At 39.6% G+C, this 20,365-nt stretch overlaps 1 protein-coding gene across 5 annotated transcripts in view; it reads right to left on the reverse strand.

The window, feature by feature from the left end:
* Nucleotides 1-20,365, reverse strand: part of ltbp1 (latent transforming growth factor beta binding protein 1) — a 112,312-nt gene that overhangs the window by 45,803 nt on the left and 46,144 nt on the right. For all 5 annotated transcript variants that reach the window (XM_084561606.1, XM_084561605.1, XM_084561604.1 and 2 more), the window contains exons 7-10: nt 18,250-18,545; nt 14,882-14,984; nt 6,263-6,322; nt 2,653-2,775 (exon numbers count right to left, since the gene is read on the reverse strand). In XM_084561606.1, coding sequence (XP_084417732.1) covers nt 2,653-2,775; nt 6,263-6,322; nt 14,882-14,984; nt 18,250-18,545 — 582 coding nt within the window. The remainder of the gene's footprint in view (nt 1-2,652; nt 2,776-6,262; nt 6,323-14,881; nt 14,985-18,249; nt 18,546-20,365) is intronic.

The following is a 20,365-nucleotide window of genomic DNA, read 5'->3' on the forward strand; positions in this document are numbered from 1 at the left end:
TTGGGGGGGAGAAGATAACCAAGAAATCAGCATCCACTGCAGGGTTAGGCTGTAGAAATGGAATAGCCAGCCATAAGGAAAACTATTCTTGGAGCACTCTGCCAGTCTGGCCATTATGGCAGAAAGAGTGGATGAAACCATTGTATTAAAGACAAATGTCAGATGACCTGGAGTTTGACAAACTGCTCAAAGGACAGTAAGAGCATGAGGAAAATGTTTCTGTAGTATGATGAGGTAAAATCTTTTCCAAGAAACAGCATGGTGAGTTGCAGAATCGTGCTTCAGACTTAAGGCCTCTGTATGCTCCAAACAAGGCGGTTATTACAGGGATAGGTTCTTATCCACAGTAAGTGTATCACCTAAAGTAAATGAGTCTGGATGGAAGAGTCGGCACAGTGGCAAAGCAATAAACTGTTATGGACAATGCATAGTTTAGTCACCTAAAAATAGGCACACATAAAAATATCAATATTGGTTTAAGTGTATAATATGTTTAGAATATGATTACTGCTTGCAGCCAGGCAGCAGCCTTTCCAGTGGGGAACTGAAGCTGTTATATTGAACTACTGTATACTGTACTGTTTGGAGCCACAAGTCCCCATTTACAAAACAGAACATGGGAGATTCTGGTCTACCGCTGCCACAATCACTTAGTTTGTGACTGTGTCATTTGGCTCTGTTAACACCTCAGTTCAGAACTCATGAGTTAAAGCTGCAATTCATGATGCCTTCAGTTAAGGTAAAGTAAGGTATGGTAAGGTAAAGCAGTGATAATGTTATCGATGTACACTGATTTTTCAAGTGTTTCTTGTTGTTTCAGGTGGCTAAAAACATTTTGCTCTGACCCTTTCCAATGCTGTGCTTTGCTTGGCTTTTATGTTAGTAATCCTGTCAGTTTCTCCAAACTGGGGACATGCTGACCACCCTCTGCTGTAGGTAATACACCGACTGTGGACCTCATACAATCCTATTTCAAATACACCAAACTATCCCTTTAACAGTTCAGCTGCTCTCTTTTATTAATTCTTCTCACAGCCACTTCATGTGTACAACATGCTATTCCATGAATGCTTTTGAAGAGCTCTTTGTTATCCCCGCATACACCACTCATTACACTGACACATCAATAATATGCAAAAGATCCAGAGGTTAAGCCAAGCAGAGAGTGGGGTCTTTTGGTATACTTAACACTTTTGTGTTGACTCATAAGACTAGTCACAAAACCTGCCCTGTTTTTGCTATTTCACTTAGCAAGGAGATATTCATGTTCACCATAATTAATCAAGTAACACAGAAAGATTTGCACAGGATGGCATGGAAATGTACTCCAATCAGCCACAACATTAAAACCACTGACATGACAAGTAAAAAAACATGAAAAACTGCACAAGGTGTTGACATGGCCTCCAAATTCACTAGATCCCAAACTGATCAAGTGGGATGATCTGCAGACGTCACTCCTATCCCCTCAACCCACAGGACCCAAAGGCCCCCACTAACAACATTCTGTGACCAGATACCACAGACACCCCCAGAAGGCCCATGTCCATTCTCTGATGAGTCACAACTGTTAAGATACATTAGGAAGGTGGTCATAATGTTATTCCTAAAATGTGTTCTTTAACTTCTTGGTATGTTGAATGTGTGCTGGATGAATCTGTCTGCTGCACAATCTTATCTAGCAACTTGCTGCGTATGTTCTTTAATGTTTTTATTGATAGTAAATTTGTCTGCATAAGGCTGATGCCTGAAAGTGAACTGAACTCCAAACTACATTAAGTCTACCGCACAATGACCTTTAAAATAGCGTTTTTTTCTCTTATCAGTCGTACAGCAACACATGTTGTGGTTTAGTCTCAAGACAGACCAGCTGGTCTTTCTGACAAATACAGGACAATGATAATGTGCCAATGTGAGCGGGTTAACTGAGACATGTTTTGAGACTTGTATCAGTCAAAGCTGGCTATAATAAACCCATGGAAAAATAAATAAATAAAAAAGTCCAGTCACATCAGAGAGAGGGATAAGACAAAACTATAACAAAACAGGAACCTACTCTCAGTACTCAGAATCATGGACTAAGAGCTCTTAAATAAATACCTTGTACCAGCAATCATTTCATGAGATTGGTATTCGTCAGTAACAAACACTCATATAACAGACTATATAAAGACAAAGAATTTATGTTGTGTTAGCAAATGTTTTGCTGTACTGTTGACCTATTCAGCAATGACCCAAATAAATACAAAGGTATAGCATAAAGGCTTCTAGATGCATGTAAATCAATGAGGTTCCCCGGAGTGTGAGCAGCTACTCAAAGTCAGCTGTTACAATACAATTCAAAGTTCAATTCAAAGCTTCTCTGCTGAGCCTTTGAAATAATCAGTGGTACTTATAAATGGACACTTCACTTTCATTAGCCAGAAGATAAAAGGGAACCAGGAAACAATTCCATGCCTCTAATGAAATGTACATTTCCCATGTCATAAGGTGATAGGAAATATCAAACTCAGGAAAGATATGAATCCACACATCTGCATGTCAGTGATCAGCATGCAAATGTAATGCAATCATAAAGTTTCTGCTCAGTGTAACACTGCAACATTAGATGTTGAGAAAGTGTGATAGAAAGTGTGTGACTGCAGAACTTACGTATGCATGTGGTGAGTGTAGAGTCCGGGACATATCCAGGTTTACACATGCACCTGTAGCTGCCCATAGTATTCACACAGTTTCCATTAGGGCACACACCCTGCAGCTGGCACTCATCCATATCTGTGAATATCACCAAAAATTAAAACATAATGAATCCAGGGATTTAGGAAAACAGGTCTTCACATTGCAAGATGGGAGCACCGAAGTTTCACGGCTTTCTTGGAGTTGTGGAATATGAGACACTGGAAATGTTTCCTCATTCTGTGTTACTATTTCATGTTTTTCTTAAAACAGTATCTTTAATATTTCTGTCCAAGAAACATAGGACTAGGAATAAAATAACAGCAGCCACCAGTTTCAAATCTCTGAATTGATCTGATGTCATTTGACGTGACCAACCTCTTTTTTAAAGGAATCTTGTGAAGGACGGCATTAGACAGGTGTCAGAATGGACAGTTCAATACCATTTATACAAATAAAACTATTACTAGCTAAAAGGATCAAATCTGGGACATGTACCACTGTGGATTTCCCAGACCCACATGCAGGTTAGGACTGTGCACCTTATCAAATGTCTAAATCCTTTGAAGCATAACCTTTGCCTCCAATACCTCCAAATAAATTATTATAAGTTTTAACACCACTCATCGAATCACAACTTCAACTTATTTAACACTACAATTTCATTGTGAGATGTCACAATACAGGATATAGTTTATGCCACTTAACTCAATTTTCCCCTCTAAACATAATGGTGGACACATAATTATAAGTTTAGAGCCTTGGGAAAGTGTAAGCCCCAGGCTGCAAGATGCTTAGTTGAGCAGGGGGTTTCAGAAGGACAACCGCAAGCAAACTCTGACACCTTAGTTTTTCACTTACATGGGTGTCTGTGGCTCCAGCTGTGGAGTGGGTTGTCCACTAATCACAGGGTTGGGCAGTTCAATCCCTGGCCAACCAAAGGCTAGCCAAAGTGTACATGAAAAAGCCTTTGTTGCTTCAGTATGTCAATGAAAACAATGTAAAGCACTTTGAGTACCATCTAAAGTAGACAAGCCCTATATAAGTATAGACCATTTACCTAAGTCACAGAATTCACGCTGGTTTTAAGTCAATTACATGTTTTATAAGGATGCATTCAAACCTGGAAAGCCTCCAGGACTAGATGGCTTTCCAGTGGAGTATTACAAAAAACACATAGATATGCTGGCACCAGCTCCTGAATTCATTTAACAAGGCTTTGATATCATTAATCCTCAAAAAAGATAAGGACCCACTGGATCCAGGTTGTTTCCGACCAGTTAGTTTAGTCAATGCGGTAAATAGCCTTGCTTTTATACTGCGCTTTTCTACCTATTGGAACTCAAAGCGCTTTTACAGTCGCAGACGCATCTACCCATTCGCTCACACAAGCACTCACACACCAGTGTCACGCACTGGGAGCAACTAGGGGTTCACCCTCTGGTTCGTGGACAACCCGCTCTACCTACTGAGCCACAGCCTTCAGGTCTTCATGAAGACCAGGTAGGATTTGTGAAGGGGAGGTCATCCTCAGACAATCTCAGACAGTTGCTCCACCTTATGTGGAAGAGCTGTCAAGATAACACCCCAGTAGCAGCCTTCGCCCTTGATGCGGAGAAGGCATTTGAAAGGGTTGAGTGGGGCTTTTTAATACATGTCTTGGAAGCTTTTGGTTTCAGGTCGGGATTTGTCAACTGGGTTAAACTGATCTATACAGCACTGAGAGCATCAGTCCTAACCAATGGACAAATGTCCCCTTTTTTTCGGCTCTCACAGGGAACAAAGCAAGGAGATGTGTTATCACCTTTATTGTTTATTTTATCCCTAGAACCTCTGGCAATTGCAATAAGGGCAGAGGCAGGAATTAGAGGAGTGAAGGCAGGAGGTAGAGAACATAAATTGTTTCTGTAAGCAGACGACATCCTTTGGCTTTCTGCGGACCCAAATTCATCAGCCCCTATTCTTCAAGACACAGTTGAAAAGTTGAAAAGACACAATAACAAACATAGGATGGTTCATCAGAGACGTCTGAGGTAAATTCACACATTAAAAAATTATTCACAGGCATTATTATTATTATTATTATAGGAAAACTGGATGAATGGCTTGGAAAGGCTCTACCAGAATTCCCCCACCTCTGCCTACTGGGACACAGGTCAAAGTCACCACCAGGAATATCAAAAGTAGAATCCGGTTTAGCACTGATGGGCTAGATCGCTGCAGCTAGAATCATTCTTCGCCACTGGAGGAGTTGGACTTGTGGTTTGTGGTTTGTGTGTATGTATATTTATATGTATATGCATATTTAGTTTTTATTATGGGTACTTTTGTTTAATATGGTTGATTTGTTTGTAATGAAGTTTGATGTCTTCTGTGTTCTGTGCGATGTTTGACAAAATTGAATAAAAAATTAAATTACTAAAAAAAAGGAACAGCAAAAGCCAAAACTACTGATGAAGAAACTTTGATATCTTGACACGGACCAAAATAACTACAGGAAATGAAAATAGAATGTTAATTAAATATTTGCTATTTAGCACAAAGTTCAAGACATGCCCAATGTTGCCCAAGTATATTGGTCAAATCAAATGACCTAATTACTTCAGGCAATACAGAAAAGTGCTTCTTCTTATTATTATTACAGTAATTAAAATTCGTTGTTACAGGAAGATAAATGTGCAAATATCATATTAGGCAATCCAACAGATGTGTTGAGACATTACAGGCAAAAGCACACTCTCAGGGGTTCACCAAAATGACAAATGCAGCAGCAGTTACTTATTGTCCTGGCTCTACAGTGAAATGTGTCGACTTTTAGTAGATTTGTAGTCAAATCCCTTCAATGAGAACACACTTGGCCCTGATCTGAGACCGTGACTCATGTAAGTATACCATCATTATAACCAGTTTATAGGAGAAAGGGAGCTCAAGCTTTTCAGCCAGTATGTTTTAGAAGGTCACTGACAGCCTACTTGGTTGCTCTATTATTGGTGGGGTTATACTATTACAGGTTATACTTTCAATAAAAACCAAGCTAACATTATTGCCACAATGTTTTTTTTTTTTGTTTGTTTGTTTTTTAATTAGTACATGATGAATAACTTCTACACTACTCCTAGGCCCTGTCCCTTTTTTCTTGCTTGTTTTGTCACTGCTGATGTGGTAAATGATAGCAGACTCCATTTATGTTGAATGCCATACATCCTACAGCTAAACATAATAATAAACATGTCCTTTGTCTTGTGTCTTAATTTCATGTCATAATGAGAAATCCATTTGTGCTGAATTAGGCATTCAAAGCTCCTTTGGCAGTATGTCTGCACTTCTGTCTGAGGCCACCTCTTTGATAGGTAACACTGTTCCTGTTCATATGAAGGTAAGGGATTGCAAAATGGCACCTAAGGGGGACCTCAGGTCAACTTGATTTTGTTGCACCTGTACAATGACAATAAAGACATTCTGTTCTATTCTAATCTATTCTATTCTATTCTATTCTATATCAACCAAAGTCATATAGGACTGATGCACCAACACTCCCATCTCTAAAACTATACTGATGGCTGAAAACAAAGGCAAAAGCTCTTACCTTGGCAATGAGAACTGTTGATTCTCTTGTAACCCTGAGGACAATCTATTAGATGGATAGCTTATGAGAGGAAAATGGAAAACAAATGAAAAAGAAGGAAGCAGACATGTAAGTCATATAATTTACATGTGGACTCACAGTACTGATATTCAGACACCATAACTGCTTAAAGAATCATAAACCCATACGTAGCAAACACATTTTATGACTTTTAACTCTACAATCCACATGCTATCCTGAGAATTTCTCAAGCAATTAAACAGTGATTTATATTAACGCATCAGGGCATTTTCTTTAAATTTCATTATTTATTTTTGAAAGCCATGATACGTTCATTTACTCAGCTACTGTCCGTACTACTAAACTGCCAAAACCCTCTACTTAGCTATTTCTCTGGTATGAGAAACCATAAATCATTTCTCTTAGTGTGGCTTACCATGGAAAAGAACATTCAGTACGAATGTATGTATATGAGTGTAAGAGTGTACAGTTGATCACCTTCTCTGTTTTGAGTTCAATGTTAAACCCAAAACAGAGAAAAGGCAGATTATATTCAGTCATGTCTATGACAGCACAAGGTACCAGGAGCAGCAAAAGGATGCAAGCCAGGAGCTATTAACAATGATTTGACATACTAGATGATGATCAATTACGTGAATATGTCAGTTTGTGTGGAATATAGGTATGCATTACGGTCTCTGTTCTCCTGCTTTTAGACATGTTGGAAAACAGACTATCTGAAAAAAACAATCCTGATACTCAGAGAACCAATAATATGCATATTCTGTAAAACTGAACTCATGCACAAGAACCTCAACAAAGAAAATCTGCTGATTTTCTGACCCTAAGAATTTAGATTATTAAAGTGGTGTCATTGTCTGTCAAATAAGACAATATATAGGTCTATATGCATGTATTTAAATACATAGATTAACATCAATGTTGCACACTAAATCAATATAACCAGTCTTTTGCAGATACAAATTACAGTTGTTAATAATTACTGGTAAACCAAATTAGTGGTAAACCAAAGTATTAATTCACTAATCAAAAAAAAATAAAAAATAAAAAATTAATGAATTGAAAAAATCGTTGCTAGCAGCCCTGATAATAAGAATTTTATAATAAGCACTAAACTGACAAACTTGAGATGTGGACTGCCACTCTGTTACCTTATCTCTTCCATTTCCCGATGCTGTAATAATTATTGAATCTCCAGTGCAAAACAGACCATTTCAGAAATATCTGGTTCTTTAACAAAATGATAAAGATGCATGAAACATTTAGCCTGGTTGCCAGCCCGATTTTCATCAACATTTTTGCGGTGGAAAGTTGGTCTGGAATCCCTTCTTTGGGCACTCATTATATTGCGGCTAAGATCAGCCAGGCCACTCAATCGTTTCCATGGGTTAGGCTTTATGTGATGGACATAAATGTAACTGTGACATAGTCAAACACGTCATCTGAGCTCTGTAGAGTTGCATTTGTTTAAAACAAAATGACTCTGCCTGGTCGTAGGACTATCCAGTGCTACACTGATCAGCCAGAATGTGATGTGACAATACAATGTTCTGGTAGGAAACCTTTGGACCTTTCATTTGCATGGATGTTAATTAGACATGTACCACCCACCTAGACCAGACCAGGCACCCCCACCCCATAGCAATGACACTCCTTGATGGCAGCAGCCATCCCCAGCAGGATGCAGCCTGACACAGGCACCCACACAAAAACAGTTTAGGAACTCAGAAAACATTAAGAACAGCACAAGGTGTTGACCTGGCCTCCAAATTCACTAGATCCCAAACTGATCAAGTATCTGTGGTATGAGTCACAGAGGCCCCTCCCCTCAACCCATAGGACGCAAAGGCCCCCACTAACAATATTCTGTTGCCAGGACACCCTCAGAAGACCCATGTCCATTATCTGATGAGTCACAACTGTTTTGAAGGCACAACGGAGAGCTACACAATATTAATAAGCTGGCCATAATGTTATGCCTGTGTATTAATTTATTTTTTGCATGAGCTCAAACACACCCCATTATGAAATTTAAAAAGAGTGTTAAAAGACTCATGTTCAAATAAGAATTGAGTCTGGTTACAACCGGGTATGAAACATCAGTTTCACATGTTCAAATTAAATTAATTCTACAACTATAGTCTTAATATAGAGCACAAGCTCTTAAACGGTTTGTGTGATATTTTTATCCCCTTTAGTGGGTGGAAATATTTTGCATCCCCCTTGACTTATGGTATCCGTGCCACAGTAAGTGATTTGAGACTAAAATGTGAATTTGCAATGACTACACAATAAAACACACTCTGTAGAATGGCACACTGCACTACAGTCATGTTGCTCTGCCTTTTGTAGTCAACTTCATGACTTCATGATTTCTCTGTAAGTCTACTTCAGTTACAACATCAACGACTTTTCCAATTCTACTGGCATTCTTCAACTTGGTCAGTACAAAAGGACTCCTCTTTCCCTTTGCATGCTGTTAAGGAGATTATCATTTTGATCATTCTGGTAATTATGGTTGTTTTTGCTATTTATTCTTTCTCTGCCTGCCCTTTTTTACAGTCAGAATATTGTGATTTTACTTTTTTTAAAAGTGGTCTATAGGTGGTATCATTATACAAGTATTATGCAGCCACTCAAAAAAGAAAACAATAAAACAAGTATTTGCGCACTTTTAGCACATTTTCCCCTTCAACCTCCTCACTGGGGGCAGGTAAAAGTGCTATTTACCATTGTCTAGACAGAAACCCAGGATGTCCAGAATAGCCACACAACTGTACTCCTTGTGAATGCTGAGTCTGTATTAGGTTGTAATGAAATAAAATATGTGTGTATGTGCTGTGTAAATAATATGTACTTTTCAATTATACAACAGAAATGTTTTTAATGTGGCTATTGATGAAATTATTATGATTTTTATAATAATAATAATTATTATGAATAAAAAGTATTTTCATTAGCTTCTGCCCACCCATCTCCACAGTTCTGTCTCTTTTCATGCTCTACATCCAGTAGCCTTGGCTTCAAACACAAGTTCTATTCTTCTATAAAGGGAGTAGTCTCAAATAGCCGACTACAACATAAAAAGGCTGGCAGTCCTCTCCACACACACAATAAACCTCTTCAAAAAGTGCCCAGCCCAGTACAAGGCTCATATAATGTTTCCTGACTTCTCTGGTTTAGCATCTTTATTTTGCCCATTTCTAGCTGGAAGTAATAGCCACAAGAGATGCTTGTTGATCTAGTTAAAACATTTTTAAAGCCTCTTTGATGCAAGTGCTGCGGTCCTAATCTTTTCTGGACAACACCGGGAGGAGCTGTAGGTGAGAACATGAACGTCCAAATCAGTCAGGCCAGACAATAGACTTTATCCTGCCAGCTCCCTTGCAGAAAGTCTGAGTAATGTCTGATTGAGCCGATGTATGAACAGAGGATGTTTTTATACTGGGAATTCACAGCAAGTGTGTGGATGAGTTGATAATGTTGTCAATGTAGCAGAGAGAGTGGCTGCTTCCAACTTTTTTCTCCTTGCCTATATAAAGTGTATCAATTCATTGAATTGTTTTATTAGTGCTACCTGTGCTGTAGCCTGTTAAGGCATAAAAACAATAATTCTCTAAAAACAAAATCATCCAGTTAGCATGGTCAACAGTCAAGTAATTTAAACAAGCTCAGAAAATTTTTGACCGAGCCCCATGGCTGTGCTTTTTAGTCTCATATTACCTCACCTGTGCAGAAACCACACATTCTCAGTGCAGATGTTGTTCTGACTGCTGTTAAACACACTGGAGATGAAATCATGGGTTGGTGAAGCTTCTAAGAAAGTTGATATGGCAACATTCTTAGCATCACAGAGAAGTGGTACATTAAGCAGCATTTACTTTTAGAAAGGGAGACAATTACATAAAGTCAGGTGATTCAGTGCGTACTATATCCAGGATTGTGTTTTTTGGAACTGGTTTACGCTTTGACATTTGGACAGAGTTGTACATATGAACTAGAAATTTTCAAGGAAATTTGTTTGTGTTTTCAAAGCACAGTTTACATAACCGTCATCTAAATCCTGGAAAGAGCTCTCTCTCAAAGGCACACTGTGAGAATCACATTCTTTGATTTCTCCAGTGCTTTCAACACCATCCAGCCTGCCATACTGAGGGACAAGCTGGTGCACACAGGAGTGGACTACACTCTCACATCCTGGATATTGCACTACATGACAAACAGTATGTGTGGACATGTGTCTGTGTGTCTGATGCGGTTGTCTGCAGCACAGGAGTACCTCAGGAAACTGTCCCGGCTCCCTTCCTCTTCTCCCTCTACACTGCTGACTTCAGACACCTCACAACCAGCTGTCATCTGCAGAAATACTCAGATGACTCTGCACTCGTCAGCCTTATACAAGATGGGGGAGATAGAGAATATAAAGGACTCATCCGAAACTTTGTATTCTGGTGGCTGGAAAACTGCCTCCAGTTAAATGTGGGTAAAACCAAGGAGCTAATGGTGGATTGTTATAAGTACCCGGGTGTTCACATGAACAAAAAACTGGACTGGTCTGACCACATGAGGACAATTTATAAGAATGGCCAGAGCAGACTCTACCTGCTAAGAACACTTAAGTCCTTTAGAGTGCAAGCAGCACTCATGAGGTCCTTTTATGACTCTGTGGTCCCATCAGCCATATACTACGGAGTGGTCTGCTGGGGCAGAAGCATCTCAGTGGCACAAAGAAAGAAACTGGTGTAAGTACACTGAGTTTTGTCTTACTGGTTGGACAAAACAAATTTCGTGAAGGTGTTCCTTTAGAATCTGGGTTACTCTGGTATAGCTTTGAAAATATGAATCTGGTAACACACCACTGGGATTTCATTATGGGGTGTCTGTCAATTGATGCACAGATTGGGGGCACTCCTCTGTATGCGACCCACTACAGCCAGCACCGTCTTTTAATTGTTTTTATGTGGTTTTTATGTTGTAAGTGATTTCTGAATGCCGTGTGCATGTGTGTACAACGCCGGAGTACAGAGATGTGGAAACTGGGATCGTCTTAGCAACTTTTTGCACTTGTTTTTATCGTTACGCTGGTTTGCTGCACCTGCTGAGGGGCGAATACTGCCCAGCAGCATGGAGACCACGTTGTTTTTACCAGGGAGCTTCTCCTGTCACTACGCTCTTCAACGGAGGGTGACTATACCGGCAGAGATTCTTGTGCCCCTCCACTTTGACCGGAACCCCCCAAGGCGGCCACTGTGGAGGAAAAGAGGTAGGAGGGGAGGCATCAAGCGCAGAGGTTAAAAGTTCTGCCTTGATGACCGACGCCGGCTGCCCCCACTGCCCTCGGTCTTTTTATCTAACTCGCAGTCATTGAGGCACGACACTGATGAGGTGGAGAGCCTGGTAAAATTACGACAGGAGATTAAAGAGTGCTGCCTGCTGGGGATCACTGAGACTTGGCTGAATGAGAGCGACCTGGACACCGAGATGGCACTCACAGGTTTTGGCTGTCCCATCAGACTGGACCGCTCTGAGAAGACAGGTAAGAGCCGCGGACGAGGCGTCTGCTTCTATGTAAATCAGAGGTACTGTAAAACTATTCATATGCGGGAAAAAATCTGTACTCCCGACATTGAGTTACTCACTCTGTCTTTACGCCCCTTTTATTTACCACGTGAGTTCCCTCAGCTGTTTTTCACGCTGATGTACTGTCATCCCTGGGCCAACACTACTGCAGCCACACAAGTCATTGTGGATTTATCTCACCGGCTGGATACTATTTGCAGTGAGGCTCCCAAATTTTACAAGGGAGATATGAACCATGTCCGTTTAGACAAGGTCTTGCGGACATATGAACAATATGGGACTTGGCCAACCACGCAAAAGACACCACACTCGACTTGTGTTTTGGAAATGTAAAGGAAGGATATAAGTCTCTTCTCATGCCAGGGTTGGGGGCTTCATACCACAACAGCATTTTCCTTGTGCCAACATATGAACCTTGTATCAGATGTCTGGAGGGAGAATCAAAACTATTAAGCTCTGGACAGAGGACAGCATATCCTCCCTCCATGCTTGTTTTGAGTGTACTGACTGGCAATTTTTTTTGATGGATGTGGGGACAATATTGATGAACTTTCGGACACTGTCTCGTCCTAGGTCACCTTCTGTGTGGACACTGTTATCCAAGCCAAAACTGTTGTTACTTTCCCTAACAATAAACCATGGGTAACCAAAGATCTAAAAACAGTTATCAACAAGAAAAAAAAAGACCTTCTTTATGGGTGACTCACAGGAGAGAAAGTCTGTATCCAGAGAGGTTAGGGCTGAAATAGTCAAAGCCAAAAGTTAAGTATAGGGAAAAAATAGAAAAACAATATGTAAATGGCGACCTTGGGTCAGCATGGCGAGGGATCAAATCTATGGCTGTAATTAATCAGCATGATAATGAACCCGAGCAACTTATCAGTGTTAACAGTGTTCAGGATGCTTTTAACACCTTCTTTTTACGATTTGAAAGGTCTGATTTCACGCAAGATGTGTCCAGGTTGAAGAACTCTTTGACACCATGTAGTGATATTCAAATATCTCAAGAACAAGTCAAGGGTTCTATTTAAGAAAACAAAAAAGAGGAAAGCCTCAGGCCCTGACCTTATCTGTGGTCGCACACTACATCACAACAATTTGGAAATCTTCCACTGTTATTCCTATCCCCAAAATCAATAGACCTAGGGAATTACAAGATTTCAGACCTGTGGCGCTTACTTCTCTTGTAGTAAAAAACCTGGAGAAAATCCTAAAAGAAGAGGTTCTCAGCTTGGTTGAGGGCAAACTCGACCCACTTCAGTTTGCTTATCAAAGGAATAAAGGAGTGGATGACGCTAAACTTTTTATTTTGGACAAAATTTATAAGCATCTGGAGAAACCCAAATCTCATGCCAGGCTTTTATTTGCTGACTTCTCATCAGCTTTTAACAAAATGCAGCCTTACATTTTGATTGAGAGGCTTGCTTCTCATTTTAATCTGCCCGACCAGCTTTTAGCCTTGTTCTTAAACTTTCTGACTAATAGGATGCAGCAGGTTTCAGTAAATGGCGTTATTTCTAAAACCCAAGTCTCCAACACAGGTTCCCCACAAGGCTGTGTACTTTCCCCGCTGCTGTTCATTTTATACACAGATAGCTGCAGGTCTCTTAAAGAGGACAGTTTTCTTGTTAAATTTTCTGATGATACTGCTCTGCTGTCACTCCTCCATGGTGCAGAGTCAGACCACGGACGTGCACTTCCTGATTTTGTAAAGTTGTGTGACGACAGCCTTCTCGACCTCAATGTCCTTAAAACTAAAGAACTCATCACTGATTTCAGGAAAAAAAGAGACAAATATCTCAGTATGCAGGATTCATGGTGAGGATGTGGAGATTGTAAATTCTTATAAATATCTGGGTACGGTTTTTGATTCTCAGCTGAAGTTTGAAATTAACTCCAAATCAGTGGTCAGACGGGCCCAGCAGAGAGTCCATTTATTGCGGAGGATTAATTCCTTCGGGGTCTCCAGATCTATACTGTGCACTGTGTATTTGTCATATATTGAGAGCCTTCTTACATTTTCTTTCACTTGTTGGTTTGGTAATATAAAAGTGAAGGACTGAAACTGTTTAAATAATACTGTGAAAGTCTGCTCCAAAATTATTGGAATCCAAATGTGCGACCTGAATTCCCTTTGGGAGAAACGTGTCCTCCAAAAAGCAAAAAGTCTGATGAACCAACATCATATTCTTGGAGATGAATTTGTTCTTATGCCATCAGGTCGGCGTTACTTGCAGCCCCCCAGAAAGACAAACTGTTATGCAAGATCATTTATTCCTTCAGCAATTACACAGTTAAATACTGAGTTGAGGAAATTACTTTTTTTGGCAATTTTTAATTTTTTTGTTATTAATATGTGTTTTTAATAAGAACACATTACCTTTTATTCTGGGCTGCTATTTATATCTTATTTTTATCTTACTTTATTTTCTATCAGGGCAAGTGGTTATTTGTATTCTTTTTATCATTATTTATTCTGCTTCTGATGTTTTTTTACTTATTAATTGTACTTGGACCCAGGCCATATCATGCTACTCCTGCTATACACTATTGTTGTGTGAATGGTTGTATGTTTAGATGGTGGACTGTAGAAACTGAATTGCCCTTTGGGGATTAATAAAGCTTTCTGTATTCTGTATTCTGTAGATAAAAATGCCTTTTGCAAAGTCCTACAACCAACCAGAGCAACGTTATTACAAACAAATTCTACTCCACAGACCTGCGATGACTTTGTTGCTGTTACTCTTCTATCCATTACCAAACACTCAAACAATTTGATTGGCCCGGCAGATCTGGTGCAACATAATTGGTTTCCAAAGAAGAAACTACAGACCAACTTTCCACGACAAAAAAAATGAAAATGGAGGAAGTCAGCTCAACTTCCAGGCTAACTGAATTAGCTGCAGTCATATACAAATAGTTCAATATGACCTGAAACAATTCACCCCAACATGTAAACAGGCACAAGAAGGATTGAGATTGAGATTGAGATAAAGAGTCTGTAGCAGCTGTACTTACATGGTTTCTTTGGACACTTCTGGCATTTGTGGAACCCCCAGGAGGTCCCAATGGTTCCACAGCACTGTTCCTGCTTAGTGAGACCTGGCAATGCCTTCCCACACTAATACATTAAGATGGAGAGTGATAGGAAAAAAAATTAATGGAGAGGATGGATTAATACTTTTTGCTTCCTATAAATGTCTAATGAGGCATATGCTGGACATGGACAGATAAGACCATGTGCTTCATCTTCTCTACCCTTCTCTCACTGACAGACCCTTATCGTTATGGCAACAGTTGTCTCACTTGGGAATGAAGAGACGAGCAACTTAAACTTGATTAAAATTTAACCATTAGACACTAAATCATCTCTACAGTTGCATTGTTTTGGCAGTACACCATAAACTTGTCACTGGTTCTAATTCTGTGCTTATCAAGACTATTTTAAGTAAATTCCACTATGGCAGACACATGATAGGTGAACAAGACAACATGATATGCTCACATTGTCTGTGCTAACATGTAGATTTTTAGCTGGTATATCATTCATTCATTCATCTTCTGTAATCGCTTGTTCTGTGAAGGATTGTGGGGGGGCTGGAGCCTATCCCAGCTGTCACTGGGCGAGAGGCGGGGTACACCCTGGACAGGTCACCCGTCTACCGCAGGGCTAACACAGAGAGACAGATAACCATTCACACTTACGTGTACACCTACGGCCAATTTAGAATCACCAATGAACCTAATGAGCATGTCTTTGGACAGTGGGAGGAAGCCGGAGTAGCCGGAGAGAACCCACGCAGACACAGGGAGAACATGCAAACTCTACACAGAAAGGCCCAGTCGGCCAATGGATTAAAACCCGGAACCTTCTTGTGCTAACCACCACGCCACTGTACAGCCCCCTCGTATATCATTTACTGTTTTATTGTTTTGCTGTTTTTTCTGCAGTTTTATTTACTATGTTCACCAGTTTGCCTAGTTTAGCATTCTAACATTTGATAATTAAACACTAAGCACTGTTTTGTGCCTACAATAACTGTGGGTTGTAACATCATTGTTAGAGCTTTTGGAAACTGCGTCTTAAGGGATATGAGATAAGTTAATAATAAGCTTTAATTTATTCACACTATGAAGGAAACAGTAAACATGTATGTTATTATCTGCCTATTCAGACTCCGTTTGGTATGGTGTGTTGCAGTATTGTAGTGTAATAAGCATCATTCGGTTTCTAGTAGCTAGCAAGCAAGCTACTATTGCTAGTTTGCTGCTGTAACACTTCCCACGATGCACTGACAACATATCCTAAACTCTCCTTTCCTCTCTTTCAGAAACTAGGCACTCATATGCTACTATGATATGTCAGACACTTTGTGTCTCTTCCTCTTTATACAATAAATGTATATTATCCACTATCTCTGTCCGTTGTACCATACTGTGTATGACCAAGTATCCTGTACTCTTGTTTATGTGCTATATGTATTCTTTATTCGATTAAATGTATCTGCTGCTTTCTTCTCCTGCTCTCCTCCTTCGCTTTGCTGTTCTTCTCCAGTTCCGTAAAGTGTCTTGAGATTTTGTTTGTTAATGACACTACATACATAAAATTTGAATTAACTGAATTGAATTACTGTGGATAGCAGTTGTATCAATACTTTTGTAGGTATTTGGTCAAGTTGGACAAAATTTTGACTTGATGACTGCACTAGAACACTGTGAGGCAAAAATTAATGCGCATGGATAATTTCATCACAATCTATCCAGTAGGCGGGTTAAGGTTATTGCTGTTACAGACTAGCCTGATTCCCCCAAATGAAATAAGATCATTGCTAACTTATTAGATATTTTATCAGGAACTACAGCTTAGTTGCTGACCCCCTGCATGCCCTCACTTTTCCTGGCGTCCATTTCCTGTGGACTCCCCAAGCCTTGTTCATTGTCAAGGTTGGTGCTACATAAGTGGGTGGAGGGGGTGAATCCCTCTCAGCACTATCATTGTGCTTTCTTTTCCAGGAGACTGTCTCTTGCTGAGAGGAACTATGAGACAAGAGTTGCTGACCATCAGGCTGGTGTTGGTGTGGTAGGCAGCCAGTGGAGGGGGTAAAGAATCTATGGGGACTGGTCCAAAAGCATATTAACTGTCCTTGTTTAGGAGGAGGAGGTGTCCTGTCAACAATATTAGACAAGTCTCTTTTATTGTGGGAGTCCACAAGGAAAATGCAGCAGGGAATTTTAGCAGCAAAGCTGTGTCTATCCAGCTCTACATCCATGGTTGTAACCACGGATTCAGTCATTTACAAAGGGCTTATCGTATGGAGTGAACCAAAGAGAAAAGAAGAGGCCTTCTTTAAAATGAGGGTGGGCTAGCTTTGTCAAATTTCTTGTTAATTGTACTGTGTCCACTTGGTAAATCCCTTAATCCTAGTCCTGTGTAATTTGGAGATCAATTGAGAAAAATATTTTACTCTCTCATAGACGGCCGTAGTATGTTCTAATATACCACTGAGAAACGCCAACTTGCATTTAAGCTTTGTAATTTAATTTTCATTCCAAACTCATCGTACTATGATAACAACATTTCATAAATTGCTAGTTTCAGCTGGATCAACACAAAGAATGGTTTCTTAATTTTACAAATTTATTTCTGAACTTTTGGGGACTTTGCTGCAATAAATGATTGAGATATTTGTTCAGACACAAAATTGAAAAACATGGGTGGTACATCTAAAAATCATGCACTGCGAATGCCCAGATGTTGCCAGATTATGGAAACAATTTCCATCTAGATTTGTCCTTGCAACGGAGGCACATTTTATGGGCGACTCTCACAGCAGCCATGAAAATGTTGCCTTCAAGATGGCAAACAACACATTTTCTTGGCAGTGGGCCAACTCTCTTCTTGAAATAGTTCTAATGGAGTGCATGAAGCTTGTCTCAAAGCTTTTCGGCTGTGAGTCAATCAGTGCAACATGATCTCATACATTTTTTGTTTGTATTTTTATTTATCTTGGTTTTTTATATTTCACTATAAAGAGATCTCGGGTAAGAGGTGCTGATGGCATCGCCATGGGCAGTGGTTGGTTTAAAACCAATATAATTGACTGTTGTTCCACCTAAAAATCGACAGTATAGACAACACATACATGAATCATAAGGGATTATGACCAATCGTCAGAGGAGGATTACTAGCCCCACTTGATAATACATTCATAGCTTAATAATAGTTATTTGGTCCAGATTAGATGCATTGCTTCTGATGTTCAATATGGTGCTTGATGCTAAATAATAACATCTACTATGCTTTGCATTATCTGACTTTGTCCCATGCTGTGCTTCATTGTTTTATGTTACTGTCTAAATGCTGCCAAGTATAGATGATGCTTTACCTGACTGCCTGCTGTCTCCTGGAAGCAACGACCCAGCATGTTTTTCGAGGTGACGGGTTGGTGGTGAGGAACCTGGTAACCATGCTGGCTAGGATAGACTATGTTGTAGCCGTGGTGCTGGATCTTCTGGCTGCTCTCACTATGGTGGTAGCTGTAGCTGGAAGATGAGCCTGCCTGGGATCCTATTACCTGCTGCCCGTTGTTGTGGTAATTGTCCAGCTGAGAAACCTGGTGGACCTGAACGGAAGCTTCTGGAGGGTGTTTGATGTGGATGTTGACAATGCTTGGGCTGAATACTGCAGGAACAAAGGACAACCCGAGCTCTAGTGCAGTGCAGGAATGTGATTTCAAACATTAAGACTAACTTACCACCATGGGAAAGCACCACTGCTATAATAACCTTTTTACAGATGATTATTTGACCTGTGTCTCCCACAAGCCTGCACTGACTACTTCAGGAGCCCTTGCTGTGGTCCTTATTAAATGAATGTAGGCAATTTGAATGAAGCTGCAGTGAGACAATCAGAGAGGTAGTATTATCTTTTAAAGTCAAAAATTTGGATGTACCTTGGTTTTTACAACATGGGACCAAGAAACTAAAAAAGAATATGCAATCAACAAGAACTGTCAGTGAAAGCACACAGGCACGCTGTGTTATCATACTGATTTTGCTATGGAGAAAACAGCTAAGCTTAACTCAACTGGAAGTTAAACATTAAACATTGAAATATCTGCAGTATTATATTATATTTATTTTTTACATTTTTACATTCATTTTATTTAGTTAGTTATTTTAAAGCATTCATTTTGTGTTTTGTAAATTAAATTTACAGAGAGTGAAAAAATTGTTTGGCGCTGCATGATAGGAGATTTTCCTTGCCACCATTGCCTCCAGGCTTGCTCTGGGGGTTTCAGGCCGGGTTTTGTAAAGCGTCTTGAGACAATTTGCATAGTTATTGATGCTATATAAATAAAATTGAATCGAATTGAATTGAACTGAATTGATTGTATCCTTCCTCCAGATGCTCTCTAGCCAGTTTATCTAAGTTGTCAAATTCTGTGAAAATTATTCCGCAATACAGTGCAGTAAATAAAGACTTTTTTTATGTTTTTCACAGATATCTCAATGTGTTTTAGATGATTGCCTTGTAATGTATAAAGTATTACAGAATAACAGTATCATGATACCATCATTATTAAAGGCAATGCACGTGCTAGTATCAAACCAGAGTTATATCAAGTTATTCTGTGGTTCCCCTGGTGACTGTCCATTATACTGTCTGCTATGGCCCCTGCCATTTTTGTCTATGAGTTTGCAGGTGAGGCAGATTTCCCTCTGGAGACTCATCGCCACGCCCCTTGAGGGACTGACTGGTTGGGGGTTCCCATTTAAACGTCGTGCTACTGTCACTCTGGGGCAACTGGAAGATTTCCTGCAGTTTGGCCAACATTGGTGTGCCCAACTGTGAATTCTGTTGTCTTAATCGCTTCACAATAAACCTTAACCAAAAAGACAATTCCACCTGGTTTTAATGTTGCTTCCCTCAAACTTAGCAGAGCTGGGTCATAACACTGTCACTGACTGAAAAGACCTATGACATTTGTGGTTGACCTAGAAGTGTACAGATTTATGTGTACAGATTCAGATTTTTATTTGTATTTTTATCTTATTTTATTTTATTTTATTTTATTTTATTTCACTTATTTAAGCTGCTTCTGTACCAGAGAGAAAAGTTGCCGGAGTCAAATTCCTTGTATGTGTCATACTTGGCCATTAAAGCTGATTCTGATTCTGATTCTGATTCTGAAGACTGTAGGATTAATTTTAGCAGAGCTGCTATAAGACAACATAGTTGATGATGTCTGATTCAGAATGGCTAGAATATAGTCAACCTTTCCTAAGTCACTCTACAATTTCCTGTGACGAATGTGACGTTAGGTAAAAGTAAAGTTTTATGTTTCATTCATAGAATTTTTATGCTTTGCATTTTTCGTTCAGTTTAAAAATTATATTTAAACAAAATGTTGTAAAGTTGGAAGGTTTATTGGTTGGGGTTGGATTTATGTACTTTAAGTAATTTAACCAAAGGATTAATTGACTAATTGTAAAAAATTG

This window comes from Chelon labrosus, assembly GCF_963514085.1.
Source record: "Chelon labrosus genome assembly, chromosome: 15".
NCBI lineage: Eukaryota > Metazoa > Chordata > Actinopteri > Mugiliformes > Mugilidae > Chelon > Chelon labrosus.